General features: G+C 33.8%; 2 protein-coding genes across 2 annotated transcripts; both read left to right on the forward strand.

Moving 5' to 3' along the window:
* The first annotated feature begins 7,985 nt into the window (after positions 1-7,985).
* On the forward strand, positions 7,986-9,070 carry LOC116140228 (AAA-ATPase ASD, mitochondrial-like). The gene is made up of 2 exons (XM_031425855.1): positions 7,986-8,081; positions 8,291-9,070. Exons 1-2 carry the CDS (start codon positions 7,986-7,988, stop codon positions 9,068-9,070), a joined length of 876 nt encoding a protein of 291 aa, XP_031281715.1.
* A 1,477-nt stretch (positions 9,071-10,547) lies between these two features.
* Positions 10,548-12,286, forward strand: LOC116140236 (AAA-ATPase ASD, mitochondrial-like). The gene has a single exon (XM_031425862.1). It carries the CDS (start codon positions 10,555-10,557, stop codon positions 12,181-12,183), a length of 1,629 nt encoding a protein of 542 aa, XP_031281722.1. The 5' UTR covers positions 10,548-10,554; the 3' UTR covers positions 12,184-12,286.
* The last annotated feature ends 8,393 nt before the right edge of the window (positions 12,287-20,679 follow it).

Genomic DNA, 20,679 nt, shown 5'->3' on the forward strand with positions numbered 1-20,679 from the left:
CCGACCTCTTGCTTTATTACCAGGAATCTATAAGCAGCACTATTCTGAGCATAACCTACAAACATACAATCAACAGTCCTGGGTCCTAACCATTTCCTTTTAGGTTAAGGAATTAGGACTTTAGCAAGACACCCCCACACTTTAAAATATTTCAGGTTAGGTACATGACATTTCCAGAGTTCATATGGTGTTTTGCCTGTTTTCTTCAAAGGAATTATGTTTTGTATGTAACAAGCTAAAAGCATCACTTCCCCCCACAAATTAAAAGGTGTTCCAGAACTAATCAACATAGCATTCACCATTTCTTTTAAAGTTATGTTTTTCCTCTCAGCAACTTCATTAGATTGTGGAGAATAAGGAGGTGTAGTCTCATGTATAATACCATGATCTCTACAAAAAGAATCAAAGTCATTTGACTCATATTCACCTCCTCTATCTGTTCTTAACCTTTTAATTTTTTTATTGAGTTGATTTTCAACTTCATTTTTATATGTTAAGAACATTTTAATTGCTTCATCTTTACTTCTCAATAAGTATACTCTAGTAAACCTAGAGTAATCATCAATAAAAGTTATATAAAACTTTTTTCCTCCTATGGTCATGGTTTGTTTCAAATCTCCAAGATCAATGTGAATTAAACCAAGAAGCTCATTTTCTCGTTCTAGAACTGGTTTACAAGTCTTTTTAGTGGATTTAGATTCCATACATACATCAGATTTATCAATATTTGAAATATTGACATTTGATAATAAACCAAGTTCTTTCATCTTTTTCAGATAACCATAATTCACATGACCTAATCTACCATGCCTTAAATCTATTGAATCAATAACATAAGTAGAAGAAGATGCATTGTCATTCATAATAATATTAAGTACACTGAGTTTAAATAACTTTCCAGAACAATACCCCTTCCCAACAAAAGCCCCATTCTTGAACATTACAATTTTGTCACCCTCAAAGGAGACTTTCACTCCAGCTTTTCCCAATACATAAATAGATACAAGATTATATCAAATGTTTGGAACATGTAAAACATTACTCAGTGAGAGGGTTTTCCCAGAAGTAAGTTTGAGAAGAATTTTCCTCTTTCCCATAACAGGAATAGAGCGGGAATCACCAAGGTAAACACATTCTTCTCCATCCCTCACTGGTATATATTCATAGAAAGAATTTCTATCTCCACAAATATGCTTTGTGGCCCTAGAATCAATTATCCATTCTTTCTTTTTAGCAATCATATTCACTTGTGAGACAACCACAACAGCAATAACATCATCTCCCTCAGCCAGATTGGCTTTAGGAGGATTTTTGTTGTCTCCAGTTTTTCTGTATCTGAATTGACTAGCAAAATGTCCAGTTTTCCCACACACAAAACAATGTCCTTTTTTTTTTCGAAAGCGTTGGCGTTTTTGTTGTTAAACAATTTCTTACTATTGTTCTTAAAACTATGCAGTTTCTTGTTCTTAGGTTGAGGAGGAGCCACTTGGTTTTCAACAACGTTAGCCTTGGATGTCAATTCCTTGGCCTTATCAGCTTTATCTCTATGCCTATTCGTCTCCTCAATCCTAATATGTACTATCACATCTTCTAAGCTCATTTGCTTCCGCTTATGTTTCATACTATTCTTATAATCTCTTCATGAATCTGGAAGTTTCTCAATTAAACAACCAACCACAAAAGTTTCAGGAAGAATTATTTCTTCATTTTTCAAGTCATTTATCAATAAATGATAGTTATAGACTTGCATGGATACCTCTTTTTCTTCTACCATTTTAAAATCTAGGAAGTTTCCTATGGTATATTTTTGTGATCCAGCATCCTCAACAACATATTTCTTTTTCAAGATTGTCCATATCTCATGTGCAGTTTTATAAGCGCAATAAACATCATAAAGCTCATTGGATAATGTACTGAGAATAGTATGGTGACATACCTTATTTCCTTTCTTCCATGTATCAAGTTTTTTGTCAAAATATTCCACTCCAGGTTTTGGTTCTTCTGTTGAGAGATACTCTGCAAAACCGAGCACATCCAAAGAGTCGAATACTTTTTCTTGCCATCTCTTGAAATGAGCTTCGACAAAATGCTCAATTTTGGTGATGTCAGGAAGTGATTTGGCAGTGAGAATTGCAGCGTCCATCTTGGAAAAATTCTAAACTTAAGAATGTTGGAATTTAATAATAAAATTGGTAGCAAAACAGCAGCAGCAAACCAACAAAAGAACAGTAACGAAAAAGTAGAATAAAAGTAGTGAAATAGGAGGTAAATAGCAAGAGAATCGCAGGAAAAACAACAGCAAAACAGCAGGAAAATAGTAAGAGGACAACAGGAAAATAACAGTAAGAACAACAGAGAGACAACAGTAAAACAGCAACAATACAGCAGTGAAACAGCAACAAACACAGCAGTGAAATAGCAGCAAGATTGCAGCATCAAGGCGTGCAAAAACATTGTCCTTTAGATCAGAATTCCACCCCTATTGGAAGAATCTTCATAGTGCAAAAAGGCTCAACAACGGATTGAGCTCCAGGATACAATGACAAATCTCCTTTTAAAGTGCACACTCTAATAGAGATTTAGAACAATAATGGAGAAGTAACCGAGTAGTGATGATATGATATCAATAATGAGAACTAAAAGTGTTTTGACACAATATGAAAATGGGAGCAAAAGCAATTGAAGTATATTACAAATGAAAATGAATCGAACCTTTTATACACAAAATATTTGGATGTTTCTCTCCCAATAATTAATATAATAACAACCAAATTACACCAATTTATTAATATTATAAATGCTGAAATCATAATAGCCACCCATAAAACTGCCACTCACCTATTACAACTCAAAAACCTGTCATTATACTAATTGCATAACAGCCATTTTTAAATTAAAAATTGAAACTGTTATTGCTTTAATTGCATAACAATCCAAAAAGCAATCAACACTTGGTATTTTGAAATACCATAATGGCAGCTATGTTTTAAATGTTCCAAACATTCGATATAATCTTGTATCTATTTATGTATTGGGAAAGGCTGGAGTGAAAGTCTCCTTTAAGGGTGACAAAATTGTAATATTCAAGAATGAGGCTTTTGTTGGGAAGGGGTATTGTTCTGGAGAGTTATTTAAACTTGGTGTACTTAATAGTATTATGAATGAAAATGCATCTTTTTTCTACTTACGTTGTTGATTCAATAAATTTATGGCATGATAGATTAGGTCATGTGAATTATGGTTATCTGAAAAAGATGAAAGAACTTGGTTTATTATCAAATGTCAATATTTCAAATATTGATAAATGTGATTGTGTGTGTGGAATCTAAATCCACTAAAAAGACTTGTAAACCAGTTCTAGAACGAGAAAATGAGCTTCTTGGTTTAATTCAAAATGATCTTGGAGATTTGAAACAAACCATGGCCGGAGGAGGAAAAAAGTTTTATATAACTTTTATTGATAATTACTCTAGATTTACTACAGTATACTTATTGAGAAGTAAAGATGAAGCAATTAAAATGTTCTTAACATATAAAAATGAAGTTGAAAATCAATTCAATATGGAAATTAAAAGGTTAAGAACAGATAGAGGAGATGAATATGAGTCAAATGACTTTGATTCTTTTTGTAGAGATCATGGTATTATACATGAGACTACACCTCCTTATTCTCCACAGTCTAATGGAGTTGCTGAGAGGAAAAATAGAACTTTAAAAGAAATGGTGAATGTTATGTTGATTAGTTCTGGAGCACCTTTTAATTTGTTGGGGGAAGCGATACTTTCAGCTTATATACAAAACAGAATTCCTTTGAAGAAAACAGGCAAAACACCATATGAACTCTGGAAAGGTCATGTATCTAACCTGAAATATTTTAAAGTGCGGAAATATTTTATTGGTTCAGCAGAAATTGCACACAAACCCCCCTTCCCCTTTGTAAAGTTTTGTACCAAAATTGGGAGAGACAAGTGAATGAGAAAGAGAATAACCTTTTAGTCCCTGTATTCTTCCTTTGTTGTCTAAGTTCATTATCTTTCATTTATCTTAGTTAGATCCTTATTATTTCTTTGCTTATAGTAATTTTACAATAAAATTTTGAAAATTAACATTAATACTCCTATGGTATGTTTGGACGTAGCACTATTTATGGGATCCGATTACTTCTTTTTTAAGTTTAGAATGGTGGTCCAAGCCGCTCATCTAATCAGAGTCTTTTGGGACAAGTAGTCCATGGGGGGCATGGGATTCCTTGACTCAAGTTGGGGACTTTTTTTTTAATATTTTAAATTAATTATATTAAAATTAATATTATAAACATTATATTTTTACTTATAATAGTATTATATAAATAAAGAACGTTATCAAATATTTTATTAGTTAAACAATATAAAATTAACTTTGAAAATCTTTAATTTATTTTAGTATATATAATTAATTTTAAAGATCTTCAATTAATTTTTAGTATGTACATTCCTATCCAATGCATGGTAAAACACAATATTATATCTCTGTTTTAAAACTCGAATCGGTCCAACTGAGACCTGATAAGAATTCATAATATCTATATATTTTCTTATGTTTTAATGGTTATAAATGCTTAAATCTTGGATTTTGATTATGTTTCGTATTCTGTGGAGTAGATTGAGGAGTTAAATCAAATTGAATTTAAAATCAAGAGATTTGGAGAGAAAAAATCGGAGCTAAAAAAGAGATACATTCCAGAAGCGGATTTTGTTTAAAGCGTGGGCACGTCCTGTTTTCCCAAAATGTTCACAAAAGCAGTCAGCAGATAAAGCGTGAGCGCGCCTTACTGGATCTGAGGTTTTTGACCTAGGGTTACGAATTTGTTGGAGAAAAATGATATATATTATAGCTGGAAAGATTTAGTTACCCATTCTTATCTCTAGGATTTGCCAAGACTCCCTATTAAGGTGAGATTTGCTTCTTTATCTAAATAGGGAAACTAATATTAGATGGAGTTATAAATACACAGATTATTCACAAGAAAGGGGATCTCGACCTCTCTCTCTTCTATTTTCTTTAGGCGTTCTTTTAATTATGAGTAGCTAAATACTTTTCTTTCAGTTGAAGGATTTGAAGTTTTGGTTCTTTAAGAATTGTGAGATCTAAATAATTTTTAGTGTTCTTTTATTTCTTCACTATTTATATATCTTCTATATTTATTAAAAATTATTGTCTTGATTAACTGATGCAAAGGGCCCGTTGTTCAATTATCAGGTTAATAAATTGCCATTTAAATCTTTAAATCTGTAATTGTTTAAATGTTCTAATATTAGTGGTAAAACAACATAGTTAATTATAGAGAGATTTTTGATTTATGTTATGAAGATATATAATCTAGTCTAAATGAATCGAGCTTGTGTATTTGTTGGCTAGAATTGGTAGTCTCTCTAATTATTAATGTTGTCGATAGATTAAATCCTAAAAGCTTGTTTAGGGTTGTTTATTAACAAGCGAAGTAATCAAAGAGCTTGTTTTGGTTATCGAGAAAGTAAGGAGAGATAGATTGTTAGAGCTTGTTAATAACCATAACCAATTTGAATAGAAGATTTTATCCTTATATCTGTGATCAATTCTCTGAACCAATTATGAAATTATACCTTTGGTTGGATATTTGCTTGATATTAATTCCTCCTTAATTTTTAGTTGATTATAATTGATTTCTTTTTATTTCACTTCGAAATTTCAAAACCCCTATTTTCTTTGCTTTAATTTTCATTAAAATAAATCTACCCAATTTCTGTGGATACGACCTTGCTCATCATTGTTGCAATTTGTATTTTTTTGAGAATGAGAATTTTATTATTTATTGGATTCGACACCCACCAAGACCCAACAGCCTCTCTAGTCTGATTCAAGTTCTAGGGGATTTTTTTGTTATATTTCAAACTTATAGGGATTCATTTTAATTTCTAAGGGTGTTTTTATAATATTTTAAAACTCTAGAGACTAACAAATTTTTTTGGATATTTTAAAATAAATTAAAATTTTAGGGCTAATTTAATTTTTTAAAGGTATTAATATACTACAATTTGAGGGACTCACTGGTAATTTTATAAATATATTTTTGTTGTTGACATCACACATCATTGATATTACCAGTTGGACTGATTGACCCGTAACCTAATTACCTTGCTAGATCTCACAACTAGCCAGGCTTTAAAACGATGTATTATATTATATGTGGTCCAATGTATTATATGTGGTCCAATCTTATGTGATCTAGTTTAATCATATCTTACAAAATCATCTTAATCTAATCAAATCCTATTTCCCAAACCTAACCCGGTAACAAAAACTTGACTTTCAGAGAGTATTCGCCCTATCTATTCAAGTGAAGACTATGCGGATCACGAGGAACAAGAAAAGCTAAAGCTGTCTACATCTGCAGGTCATAGAGAATTATTGGAATCCTGTCTTTGCGAAGTAATTAGAGTTCCCATTCAATGAATCTGTCATATTATTATTAATATATATCATGATCTGCTAATTAGTATGATGATAATATGATATCACTCTTAGTCTCTTACAACGTCATGATTCTTCTTATAATATTATCAAAACTGTCAATATGCTCTAATCCACGCCATTACATTAATCAACGCATAGTTTTTTGGTTTCCAAGTATTTTTTTTAAAGTTAATTCTTGCAATATAAAGAATGCAATCAACCTATATACCAATAGCTCATCTTGTGTTAGAACTTTAGTTCAAAGAAATGGAACTTCAACTGTCCTCGTCCAATGGGGAGAATAAGAATCTTATTTTATTTCACTAGTAAAAGAGACTTTTTTTCAACCCAAGATTTGCCTAAATCACACTTTTCCATCTAAAAAGTTTTAAAATATCATCCCCAAAGTTAATATTTTGTTATTATCCAAAACTCATTTTGATGATAAAATTTTTTTTTGTCATTACCATTTGAACCTACAATCTTCTTTTTATAAAATTTCTCTTACTCTGATGCTTAATTTCTCGTTGATTTTTGGCCATCATAATATTATAATTTTTTGTTCTTAACTAATTTTTGCTTAATTTTGATAGTAAATATTTAATCGATTACTATCTTTTGATTTATTAGTTTTTACTCTATAAAATCTCTCAACTCTTAATAACTTGTTAAATACCCATTGAGGAAGTGAAGTGTTTTGTTTACTATTAACAATATATAAGTTTTCGATGAGAAACTTTTTGCATGGAAAAGCGCCGTTAAGGCTAACCATGGGTGGGAAAAAGTTGTTCACTCTTTATTTCACTTGTCAAGATGACATGATGCACACTTTTCATGGCGCTCAACTTTGCGTATACATTGGAATTAGGTTGAAGTCAAAGAAATGGCCAATAAAACCTGTGTCGGTTCTGAGACGAAAAAAACAACACACAAGTTAAAAGACAAAACAAATTAAATTAAAAAATCATAAAAAAAGCCATTTGCAATCTGCTTGTGGGAACCTTTATAACCTAATCAGCGAAGGTTTAAGTTAACACAATGGTGAAGATGGAGAATTATGGGCTACTCTACGCTCGGTTATAGCGAGTTTGATTTTTATAAGCGCAATTCTCAAAGAAGACTTCCCATATCAACCATGGGGATATATTGAAAAATACAGTCACAAACTTGTCCGTTTGGTGTATCCATATTGTTGATGCTCGATTTGTGCACCAACCAATTTTCACGTGGGTGACACTGTTTTATGAATTTTATGCTCGTAACAATGGATGCTTTTTTTAGAAATAAATGAAAAGGGACTTTTTAAGTGGTTCGGATGCTAAGGTAGCAAATCCTACGTCCACTGATTTTGTATTGATGTTGGTGAGGGTCAGGTCGCTAAGCGGACTGACGTACAAGAGAGTTAATGAAAGTACTTTGCTCTTACTTTTTACAAGAGAGAGAGTTATCTCTGGGTAATGAATGAACCAACCCCCTTAATGGTGAGGNTAAGCGAGCTTCAAGGTTTAAAGCCGATGTCGTCAAAGATAGCAAGTCTATTGTCCTCAGTATGGACGATAAAGAAGAGGTTACCGATGAGTTTAAAGGCGTCAAAGTTTGGTGGGTACTGGGTAAAAACACTCCCAAAAGAGACTTTTCATTTTCATTTTAGCAATACTAGTCTTACAAAGACAAAAACAAAGAGGACATACAAAGATAATTTCCACCCTTCATCTTCATGATTTCTCTCTCTCTTTCTCCCTCTTTTTCCGTTTTTTCTTTATTTTTTTACTTATTGTTGATGTCACTTTATAGCTCTCTTTGTATTATCTTTGTAAAGATAACATTTTTCTTTTTATTTTACCCTGCTGCGGATGAGAAGAGATTTTACAAGCTCACGTTTCATAAGAGTCACAGGGATTTGATCACGGGTTCTTATATTAGCCACGTGTTAGACGAAGGAAAAGCCACTACAGTGAGGAACCGGCAGAGAAAGCTATACAGTAACAATCCGAGCAAGAATTGGCATGGCTGGAAAGCAACAAAATGGAGCCATGTTCATTTTGAGCATCCGGCGACGTTTGATACTTTGGCAATGGAGAGAAAGAAGAAAGAAGATATCAAGAAAGATCTGAAGAAGTTTAGTGAAAGCAAAGAGTACTACAAGAAAATAGGGAAGGCTTGGAAGCGTGGATATATCCTCTATGGTCCTCCAGGAACTGGTAAATCAACCATGGTGGCCGCCATGGCGAATTTTTTGAACTATGATATCTATGATCTTGAACTTACCACCGTCAAAGACAACACTGAGCTGAGGAATCTTTTGATCGAGACGTCGAGTAAGTCAATCATTGTCCTAGAGGACATCGATTGCTCACTTGATCTTACTGGTCAACGCGAGAAGAAAAAAGAGAAGAATGAAGAAGAAGAAGAGACGGATCCGATTAAAAAGAAACAAAAAGAAATGGAAAAGGAGAAAGATAAAAGTAGCAAGGTTACATTATCCGGGCTGTTGAATTTCATTGACGGGCTCTGGTCAGCTTGTGGGGGAGAAAGAATCATTGTGTTTACAACTAATTTTGTGGACAAGCTCGATCCAGGTCCCCCCCCCCCAACTTGACTTGAGAGAGTATTCGCCCTATCTATTCAAGTGAAGACTATGCGGATCACGATAAACAAGAAAAGCTAAAGTTGTCTACATCTGCAGGCCACAGAAAATTATTTGGAATCCTGTCTTTGCAAAGTAATTAGAGTCTCCACTCTCCATGCAATGAATCTGTCAAATAATTAATATATATATAACGATCTTCTAATTAGTATGATGATATATCACTGTTATAACGTCATGATTCTTCTTATAATATTATCAAAACTGTCAATATACTCTAATCCACGCCATTACATTAATCAATGCATAGTTTTTTGGTTTCCAAGTAATTTTTTAAAGTTAATTCTTGCAATATAAAGAATGCAATCAACCTATATACCAATAGCTCGTCTTGTGTTAGAACTTTAGTTCAAGGAAATGGAACTTCAACTGTCCTCGTCCAACGGGGAGAAAAAGAATTTTTTTTTTTATTTCACGAGTAAACGCGACTTTTCCCATTCAAGCTTTCCCTTAATGATACTTTTCCACCTAAATTTTAAAAATATCATATTTTTGGCAAAGTTAATATTTTGTTACTATTTAAAACTAATTTTGGTGGCAAAAATTATTTATGTTACTACTGTTTGAACCTACAATCTCCTTTCTGTAAAACCTATCTCATTCCGATACCTAATTTCTCACTAAGTCGGCTATCACAAAATTATAGTTTTTTGTTTTTAACTGATTTCTGGCTTATTTTTATAGTGAATATTCAATCGATCACCATCATTTGATTCATCAGTTTTTACTCTATAAAATTTTTTTTATTCTAGTTCCTAGTAATTCGGTGAATACCAACTAAGAAAGGAAAGTGTTTTTTTACGTATTGAAAAAATATAAATTTTAGATGAGAAAGTGGTATTTTAAAATTTTTTGATGGAAAATTGTTATTAAGGCAAACCTGGTGGAAAAAAGTCGTTTAGTCTTTATTTCTCTTGTCAAGATGCACACTTTCATGGAAGCGGCTCAACTTTGCGCATACCTAGGAAATAGGAATTAGGTTGAAGTCAAAGATGAAGGGCTGATATTAATAAGAAAAATGTCAAGATGCACACTTTCATGGAAGCAGCTCAACTTTGCGCATACCTAGGAAATAGGAATTAGGTTGAAGTCAAAGATGGAGGGCTAATATTAATAAGAAAAATTATACAGTTACAAAAAAAAAATACGCCGAATTCATGTATTTATAGATGTGGCATCATCTTGACCATCTATTAATTATGATTTTTTTTTTTTTAAGAAAAGAAGGTGATATCGCATGAACTCAATATATTTTTTTAAGTAACTGTATCATTACCCTATAAATAATGGCCAATAAAACCTGAGTCGGTTCGGAGATGAAAAAGACAACACACAAGTTAAAAACAAAACAAATTAAATTAAAAAATAATATACTTTGACATATATTAGTGGACCCTCCCTCTACATCTAGCCACTTAGATCCCAAAAACAGCCAAATGCAATCTACTTGTGGGAATCTTTATAACTTAACCAGCAAGGTTCAAATTAACACAATGGTGAAGATGGGAGAATTTTGGGCAACTCTAGGCTCAGTTATAGCGAGTTTGATGTTTGTAAGGGCAATTCTTAAAGAATACTTCCCATATCAACTATGGGGCTATATTGAAAAATACAGTCACAAACTTGTTCGTTTTGTGTATCCATATATTGAAATTACGTTCCCTGAATTCACAGACGAACGTCTCAAGCGCAGCGAAATCTTCTCCGCAATTCAAACCTATCTCAGCGCCAATGATTCCGTGCGTACGCGAGCTTCAAGGTTTAAAGCCGATGTCGTCAAAGATAGCAAGTCTATTGTCCTCAGTATGGACGATAAAGAAGAGGTTACCGATGAGTTTAAAGGCGTCAAAATTTGGTGGGTACTGGGTAAAAACACTCCCAAAAGAGACTTTTCGTTTTCATTTTACCCTGCTGCGGATGAGAAGAGATTTTACAAGCTCACTTTTCATAAGAGTCACAGGGATTTGATCACGGGTTCTTATATTAGCCACGTGTTAGACGAAGGAAAAGCCACTACAGTGAGGAACCGGCAGAGAAAACTATACAGTAACAATCCGAGCAAGAACTGGCATGGCTGGAAAGCAACAAAATGGAGCCATGTTCATTTTGAGCATCCGGCGACGTTTGATACTTTGGCAATGGAGAGAAAGAAGAAAGAAGATATCAAGAAAGATCTGAAGAAGTTTAGTGAAAGCAAAGAGTACTACAAGAAAATAGGGAAGGCTTGGAAGCGTGGATATCTCCTCTATGGTCCTCCAGGAACTGGTAAATCAACCATGGTGGCCGCCATGGCGAATTTTTTGAACTATGATATCTATGATCTTGAACTTACAACCGTCCAGGACAACACTGAGCTGAGGACTCTTTTGATCGAGACGTCGAGTAAGTCAATCATTGTCATAGAGGACATCGATTGCTCACTTGATCTTACTGGTCAACGCGAGAAGAAAAAAGAGAAAGATGATGAAGAAGAAGAGACGGATCCGATTAAAAAGAAACAAAAAGAAATGGAAAAGGAGAGAGACAAAAGCAGCAAGGTTACACTATCCGGGCTGTTGAATTTCATTGACGGGCTCTGGTCAGCTTGTGGGGGAGAAAGAATCATTGTGTTTACAACTAATTTTGTGGACAAGCTCGATCCAGCTCTTATTAGAAGAGGAAGAATGGATATGCGCATTGAAATGTCTTATTGTAGCTTTGAAGCATTCAAGGTGCTGGCTAAGAATTATTTGAATATTGAGTGGCATGAATTGTATGCAGAAATTGAGAGAATGTTGGCGGAAACCGATATGACTCCTGCTGATGTTGCGGAGAATTTGATGCCGAAGTCTGACGAGGAAAATGCAGAGAGTTGTTTGAAGAATTTGATTGAAGCTCTTGAGGTCGCGAAGGAGGAAGCGAGAAAGAAGGCCGAGGAAGAAGCGCGGTTGAAGGCGGAGAAAGAAAAGAAAGAAAAAGAGAAGTCTGCAGAAGAAAATGTGAACAAAGAGGAAGAAACTTCAGGTAATAAAGATAAAGAGTTTGGCTCCATTGATCATAAGGAAGGTAAAGGAGTGGAGAATTGATCTTGAATGACAAGCATAGTGAATTGGCTGTCATATGTTCTTTAATTTTGTTCTACAAAATAAGTTGATTAATGGTTGAATGTGTTTGTGTATATTTTCATAATTTAAATTCTTCAAATTTACCCCTTCCTCTCATTTTAATTCCACAAAAAGCACAAAATGCACCCAAAATAACCTAAACCACCTAGGCTAGAACGAAAACCTGCCCCAATTAAAAACTCAGTGCGTAACCAGACAATTAAGCAACTAAAATAAAATTAGACCCTAAAAGTATTGATTGAAACAAAAGAAATAGGAAAATCCAAACTCTTGCAGCTGTCATTAGACAAATCTTACCAAGAAAAAGAAAATATCCTCATGAAATCTGCTTAATTTTTCTTTTCCATCTTCAAATCTTGTTTGATTGAAACACAATAAAAAGAAAATAAAAAAGTTTTCGATTAAAGTGTTCTACGAACGTGAAGCACGAAGAGCAAACCTTTTTGGGTTTAGGGTTTGTCAGATGTCATTGTCTTCAGTATTAGGCCAGGTGACTTTCCCTTTTATTGATTTTTTGTTATTCATAAGGTGATGTTGTCGAAGTTCGTTGATTTTTTATTATTGAATGTTAGTGGGTAGGTGTGTTGTTTATTTCCTTGTTAAATACTGATTGTCAATGGGTAGGGTGTGTGTTGTTTATTTCATTGTTAAATACTTATTGTCAGTGGGTGGGTTGTGTTTTTGGTTTGATTTTTAATTATTGATTGAATAGCCAACTATTAGTTTCTATTACTTTTGTCTTCCATTGAATACCCAAGAAAACTCTTTTACTTTGTTTTGTTTTAGTGTTATGATTGAAGTGGTGGAAGAGTGGTAGAATCGTAGTAGAATCTGAAGATTGCAGGATAAAGACAAGAGAAAATCTCTACTTTGAAAAGTTGTGTTGACATTTCACTCGTGATGCACATGTTTTTCTCATTGTTGGTGGTCCCTATAATTTAAGTTTGTCTATGAATTAGGTTTGCCATTGAATGGAGGGTATAAACGCATATTGTATTAGGGATAATGGATTTGAACAAGGTATTCAAGGGTAAGAGAGTCATTGTATTCAAGGGAAAAGTTATGGTATTCAAAGGCAAGAGGGTAATTATACTGAGGGTGATTGTGATATAGAGGAGAATGATCCAAGATTTGAGGGTGGTGAGTATCGTGGGAATGGAAGCTCTGATGGTGATACTGATAGGGATTTTGAGGTTGAGGAGCTAGCTTATGAGTTTGATTTTGAGCTTCAAGAGTATATAAAATTTGTGAGAGAGTTCAAGGCAAAAAGAAGGGCTGCCAAAATAGCAAGAGGACAAGAGCTAAATGATAGAGAGGAGAGAGATCTTAATGAGGAAGGTGTAGAATCTCAAGTCAATATAGGTGAAGATGGTGGAGAGTACTATAACATCAAGTGAGGGGGAGGAAGATGAAGTTGAGCATGGTAAAAGAAGGCCTAGGAAAACTATTGCATATGATCCTAAATGTTCCTTCCTGAAATTTCCTGTAAACCTAGTCTTTGATAACCCAAAACGGATGCAGTGACCAAATATTATGTCAAAAGGAGTGTTAAGACTAGGTTTACCATATGTAGGCAGCAAAAGCTTGGTGTCAAGTGTAGTGTTGGAAATGATCCCTTTTATGTTTATGCATCATATGAGCAAAATTCTGGTAAGTTCATTGTCAAAACTTGCAATGAAATACATACACGTCCTATGACCAACAGTAATAGGAAAGTGACATCCACAGTTATAGCAAATCACTTTTTGAGTAGGGTGAAGATAACTCCTAGTATTAGACTAAGAGAACTAAAACAATTAGTTAAGGAAGAATTAAAGGTTGATGTGCAACTATCTAAGTGTGGAAGGGCTAAACATAAAATGATTGAAATGATGAATGGGGGCATTGATTATGAATATGGCAGACATTGGGATTATGTAGCTGAGATGCATAGGTCTAATCTAGGTAGTACAGTGAAGTTGTTAACATCTATTGTAGATGACTCTAACTACAATTTAAGAGGTCGTATATATACTTTGATGCATTAAAGAAAGGCTACGTGGAGGCGTGTAGACCTTTAATTGGGTTAGATGGTTGCTTCTTGAAGGGAAAATGTAAGGGTAAGCTTTTGGTTGCTGTTGCTCGGGATCCCAATAACCAAATGTATCCACTTGCACGGGCCTTTGTGGAAGGTGAGAATAGAAGGAGTTGGACTTGGTTCATGTCTTTTCTGAAGGATGGCATTGAGCCTGCAGATGAAAGAGGGCTGACTATTATTTCTAATCAACAGAAGGTAACATTGTTACATATTTTTTTTACCTCTATTGCTGAATTTTGTGCCATATTCTCATGTTTAGGGTGTATTGTTTTAAGTTTTTGTTCAGGTTTTGAGCAAAGTAAAGAAGAAGAAGTGAATATTCAGGATTTTAGCTACTAATAGGTAGACCTGGCAAAATGGGTGGGTGGGCCGGGTATGGTCCGGGTCAAACAGGTACTGGTTGAGTTATACTGGTCTAAAATGTTGGACCCGTGCCCTACCCTATATGGGTATGGGTGGACCCGCAGGTGAACCCGTATTTTCTCTCTCCATATTTGGTTTTTACATTTCACCCCTAATAGTTTTCAATTATGACAATTACACCCCCAAAATTCTTGCAGTTTTAATTTTTTACATTTACACCCCCTAAATCAACTACTCTAAATTCAATTTAATTAAGAATATAAACAAATAGGAACCAAAATAAACAAATAACACATAAACAAACAATAACATATAATACAAAACTACAAATATTAATTAAAATAAACAAATACAAAATCACTAATACACAATTACACATAAACAAACAAAATAAGTCAATAAACTATAAATACCAACTAAAATAAACAAATACATAATCCAATATTCAATAAAAAACATTCTTAGGACAGCAAATGTTCATCCCACAATGGACGTGATAGAGTCTCTTGATTCCACAGTTTCGAGATGAGTCAATGGTGTATCAAAATCATCATCCGAATCATCATTCACCTCATCATCTACAAAACAATGATTAAATATTAATAAATGTAAATAATAAAAATATAAGAAAGTAAAAAGTGCTGCTTGAAGTTTATATCCATTCCCCACATTTACATTTTTGGCCTATTATATTATGCCCTTTATGATGCCTCTATGTTTACTATGTTAAATAAATCTAGGATTGGAACCTTTGAAATTTACAGAAAGGTTTAAAAGGTTGGCCATCTAACCTTGGTGTTTTTACAACATGGTACTTCACAATTTTTGCTTTGCTTCGATCAGCAGAAATTTCGTCAGGAAAGAGTTTAGCAAGCTCCTTCATTGTCTCATCAATTATTTCTGAGTCACTGCGTGAGATCCATTCTTCAACACGGGCAAAAAATAACTCCAGCATGGATTGGTTAGGGTTATAATATTCCAACATAAAACAAGGAATCACGAATTAACCACTTTATGCATAATCAAAGAAAGATGCAGTTAATGCAGTTGGTCTGTACTTTGAATAAGAAAACTGGGTAAAAAGATAGACATCGACTTATATACTGTCCAACATATTTAACAGAGAAGAGCATACAATTAACTGTCAATATCAATTTTTTCCTAAATATTTAAACATAACAGGGTAGTTCCTTCATGTGGTGCCTAACCAGCACAGCTACCCATGCTTGCAATATATTAAGCAAAAGTTGACCATTACCAGGTCAAAATTTAAAAGTTTCTGTTATTTCCCACTAATCAAGGGTAGGGTGTAGGGTAGAAATAATGAATTTAAAGGTACAGGCAAACAAAAAAATGTTGTGGTTTAGTATATATGCGTTCAACAAGGAGAGAAAAATAGCCAACGGGGAGTCAATAAATTAGAACTTTACCTTACATGTTACAGACATGTCAGTGTACACACTCAATAAAGGACTTCTGTAAAAGAAGGAGACGCACAGATGAAACTCAATACACAACCAAAAAGCAATATTACTAGATACTGTAAGATAACATCAAGCAGAAGCTAAAGAAAAACTCTCCTTCAACCATGGGCAACCTAAAAGGCATTAAGATAGTCCAATTACTATTAGCTTTGTAAACCAATCTGCATTGAATCGCTAATGACTATTGCACAAACAGCACCGAGGATTAAGCATTAACTAAGGGCAGGACCTGCTGAAGAGTAGATGATCATATGTGTTTTTCAGTTTCCTGTCGAACCTGCAGATGAAAATAATCTGTATCAGTTAACCACTGGACTCATGATTTAGCTCTCACTGATGACTAACTGTAGAAATGAAGTTGCCAACAATTCCCAAAGATAGCCGATTATATACGATAAGAATCCAATTGACTCTTTAAAGAAGGAATGAGTATTCATTTGTCAATTAGTTAATTAGTAGCAAAAGATAATGAAATTGAAAGTAAATAAATGAAGAAAAAGAGTGATGAATTGATAATATAAAAAGAGCAATTCATATGAATTTCCCAATTTACCTAAATAATTGCATTTTCAGAACATTTTAAAGCTTGAAATAAATTTTCACTTTCTATCAACTTACCTTTCCATTTAAGGGAATTCACGGACAAAGATATTTGAACAAAGAAATTGATTAAAATGCATGATGACATAGGACAAGTTCTAGTAATATGATTTTCCCATGTTACCTCAGTACTTGCATTTTCAAATAATCTTAAAGATTACAATGATTTTCACATACGCTGAAGTTGTTCTTTTCCATTTATGAAATTTCTAGGCCCAATCATTTGAGCAAAGAAATTGATCAAAACTAGTGATCATGTACAAAAAAATGCAACTTTCCCTATGTTACACCAGTACTTTGGATTGGGAGACCATTTTAAGGATTACAAGAAAAACTTACATCTTATCAACTTATTCTTTTCCATTTATCAAAGTTCCCAGCCAAACCAGTTAAATAAAGAAGTCAGTTTCAATAGACTTTCTAATTCAATCAACCAGTATACATCCCTTATACATTTAAGTAAACCCCACTTGCAAAACCTAGCAACCAGGGGAACCCAACACAAACACACTCAACGAAAACAACTCTATGCAGATCTACGTACAGGGAAAGCTCAACCAGACAACAATGTAAGTGTAAACAATGTTAATCTCAAACAAAAATTAAAATACAAAATATTAACCATTCAAACAAAAAAGAAAACACAAAATCTGTCAAAAAAACAAAAACAAACACACAAAATTAGGGGTTAGGGATTCATTACCAGCTGACGAGTGACGAACTGACTATTAATCGAAGATGGAGACACCGAGATAGGGAGTTGATTTAGTTGAACTTCAGACGAAGAAGAATGATGAGAGATTGAGATGCGGCTGTGATAAAGTTACTGAGAATCTGAGAGTGAGAGATCAGAGATAAGATGAGACATGAGAGTGAGAGATCAGAGATGTGAGAGATCAGAGATCAGAAATGAGATGAGACTGAGAGAGTGAGAGGCGTGACTGCTGCGTGAATGGCTGAATGCGTGAAAAAATTAGGGATTCAAAATTCATTAATGCAAATACGGGTGCCCGCGGGTTCACCCGTATAAACCTTGTGAATTTGGGTCGGGTACGGGTACGGGTCAAAAAAACGGGTTTAATAAATTGCACCCGTACCCTATATTTTTTACCCGAGTACGGTCCAACCGCGGGTCCAGACTCGTTTTGCCAGGTCTACTAATAGGTCAACTTTGGTTGTAAAACTACACTAGTTGGGTCACAGAAAGAATCTAGAAAAATTATTGTTGAAAGCCCTATGTTTCTAGTTCACACATTTCATGCGATTCGTGAATCAAAGTTTTCTAGATGACGTTATAACCGTTTAAGCGAAGGAAGGTCCAGAATTGACAGTCTAACCTTCCTTCGCTTAAACGGCAATTACTTCCTCTAGAAAACTCTGATTCATGATTTGTTTGAATATAGTGAATATAGACACATAGGGCTTTCAACCATAATTTTTTCAGATTTTTTGTCTAGCCCAATGAGTGCAGTTTTATAGCCTAATAAGTGTAAATTTTTTCAAATTTCATGACCCGTTTATATTTTGTAGATATATTATTTGGTGAATGTGTAGGTAGTGATTGAAGTTCATGTAAACATTTTCACTAGTGCTTGTTTGCTTAATTATCTGAATTGCTCTAATCTATAATCAGTTAGTTAAAAGTGTATTAGTGTTTATGAAGATTTAATTGGATTCTTTTATCTTTTAAACCTCTCAATGTTTTGTATAAGATTTAATTGATTCTTACATTGAAATTAATACACCTGATTTTAAGCTGTATTATTTCATTTTACATTGAAATCTACCTGATTTTTACTATTTGTAATGTAGCCATGTAGGGGCTAGTACCCACTGTGGAGGCATTATTGCATTTTGCAAAACACAGGTTCTGTGCAAGGTATGTTTTTGCAAACTGGAGGAAAGAGCACAAAGGGAGGAGGCTTCAATCATTGTTTTGGAAGTGTGCAAAGTCGATAACAGTCCACCAATTACATCAAGCACTGAAGGAATTGGAAGAAGAAGATGCACAAGCTTAAGACTGATCTCCTTAAGGTTGATCCATGTAATTGGTCGAGGCATATTTCGACACTTATTCAAAGTGTGATATGGTGGACAATAATCTGTGTGAGGCATTCAACCATTCCATAATAGAGGCAAGTTATATGTCTGTCATTAGTATGTTCAAGGATATCAGGATTAGAGTCATGAACAGAATAATTGAAAAAAGAGAGAGGGTTAATAAGTGGGTGGTGAGTTTCCTGATAGAATCATGAAAATGTTGGATGAATATAAGAAAGAGAGTGCTTATTGTCATTTGGTTGCACAAGGCAAAAATGGGTTTGAAGTCAGACACAATGGTCATAAATATGTGGTTAATTTATTAACACAGGAATGTGCACGTAGGTTATGGCAACTGAGTGGCATTACTTGCCCTCATGTCATGTGTGTGTTGTACATTAGAGAGGAGAGAATTGAGGATTATGTGTCAGAGTGGTACACAAAAGGGAGATACTTCAAGCTATATGACAATGTAATAGTGCCTTTACATGGTGATTTACATTGGCCAATGATAGGCAAACAACCTATCTTACCTCCTAAGTCCAAGAAACTACCTGGTAGACTAAAAAAGAATAGAAGGAAAGAGCTGGATGAGAGAACAACAACAACAAAAATGTCAAGGAATGGTAGAATTATGACATGCAGTGCTGCAAGGTTACTGGACACAATGCAAGAACATGTACAAAGGTTAGTTTCCATATTTTAAGCTGTATATTGTAAACTCTAAATGTTAGGTTAAAATAGTCTGACATTTCCATTATTTTCTCAGAAAAATCCATCTTAGTCTGAAGCATCTAAAGTTGATAATGCTAATGCTCAAAGGGACAGTAGTGCAAGACAAAAATCCAAACAACAACATAAGGGACTAGGAAAGAGAAGGCATAAGAAAACTCCAATGGAGGGATATGGTGTGTACATCGATGCAGATACTGACATGACTACCTATAATGTAAGTATTTTTAGACTTACACAATTATACAAATCTAAATCTTCATGTCAACTATTACAATACAATGATTTTGATGTTTTTTGGCACTTATTTAGCCTGGAACAACACACAGTTACATGATTAGATGGATGATGATAGATTAACATTTAGTTGGGTCAAGTCGGATAGCAATCAATAACACTACCCACGGGAATGACCATGTTTCACAAAGTTCAAGGATGCAATGAAGAAGATGTATGACATGCAGACCAAGAAAGTGAACATCTTAATTAGGTAAATTCTATGGGCTGTATATTCTAATTATTGAGGAAGTTTCGGAGGATACACTAGAAAGTTAGCACATTAACACTAAAAAAAATAAGAATAACTACTTGTTGAAGAGTGGAAATGATAAAATAAGCCACATTCGACACAAGTATTGTTGAACAGTTTGAGATCTAATGGGATTGATAAATGTATAAGCCTCCGCATAAGCCTCCTATCTTCATTTTTGCCATATCCTTTGCATATTCTTTATAGCTTTCTACTTCATCTTAAATTGGGCACTAGAACAACTATATATTTCAATTGAATTGAAAACTGATTGTATTCTTTGTGCTGCAGGCCTGATGGAATTATGATGCCTTGGATGTGGCAGACAAGATTGGAATTATCTAACAAATATGTACAATTGACAGTTTCATTAGGACTCCAATGTCATTTTGGTTATCTTTAAATGTGTTGAGATCTATCTTTTTTATTCAATTTTGCATGAGGTGCCTCATTAAGATTTAAATGATTAAGATTTTTGTAGCATAGTTTAAATTAATATTACTAACACTTTATTTTACTTATAATAGTATTATTATAATAAAGAACGTTATCAATGTTTATTAGTTAAACATATAAAAATTAACTTTAAAATCTTTAATTTATTTAATATATATAAATTTATTTAAAGATCT

The sequence above is a fragment of the Pistacia vera genome, unplaced genomic scaffold (assembly GCF_008641045.1).
Source record: "Pistacia vera cultivar Batoury unplaced genomic scaffold, PisVer_v2 Contig366, whole genome shotgun sequence".
Classification (NCBI taxonomy): domain Eukaryota; kingdom Viridiplantae; phylum Streptophyta; class Magnoliopsida; order Sapindales; family Anacardiaceae; genus Pistacia; species Pistacia vera.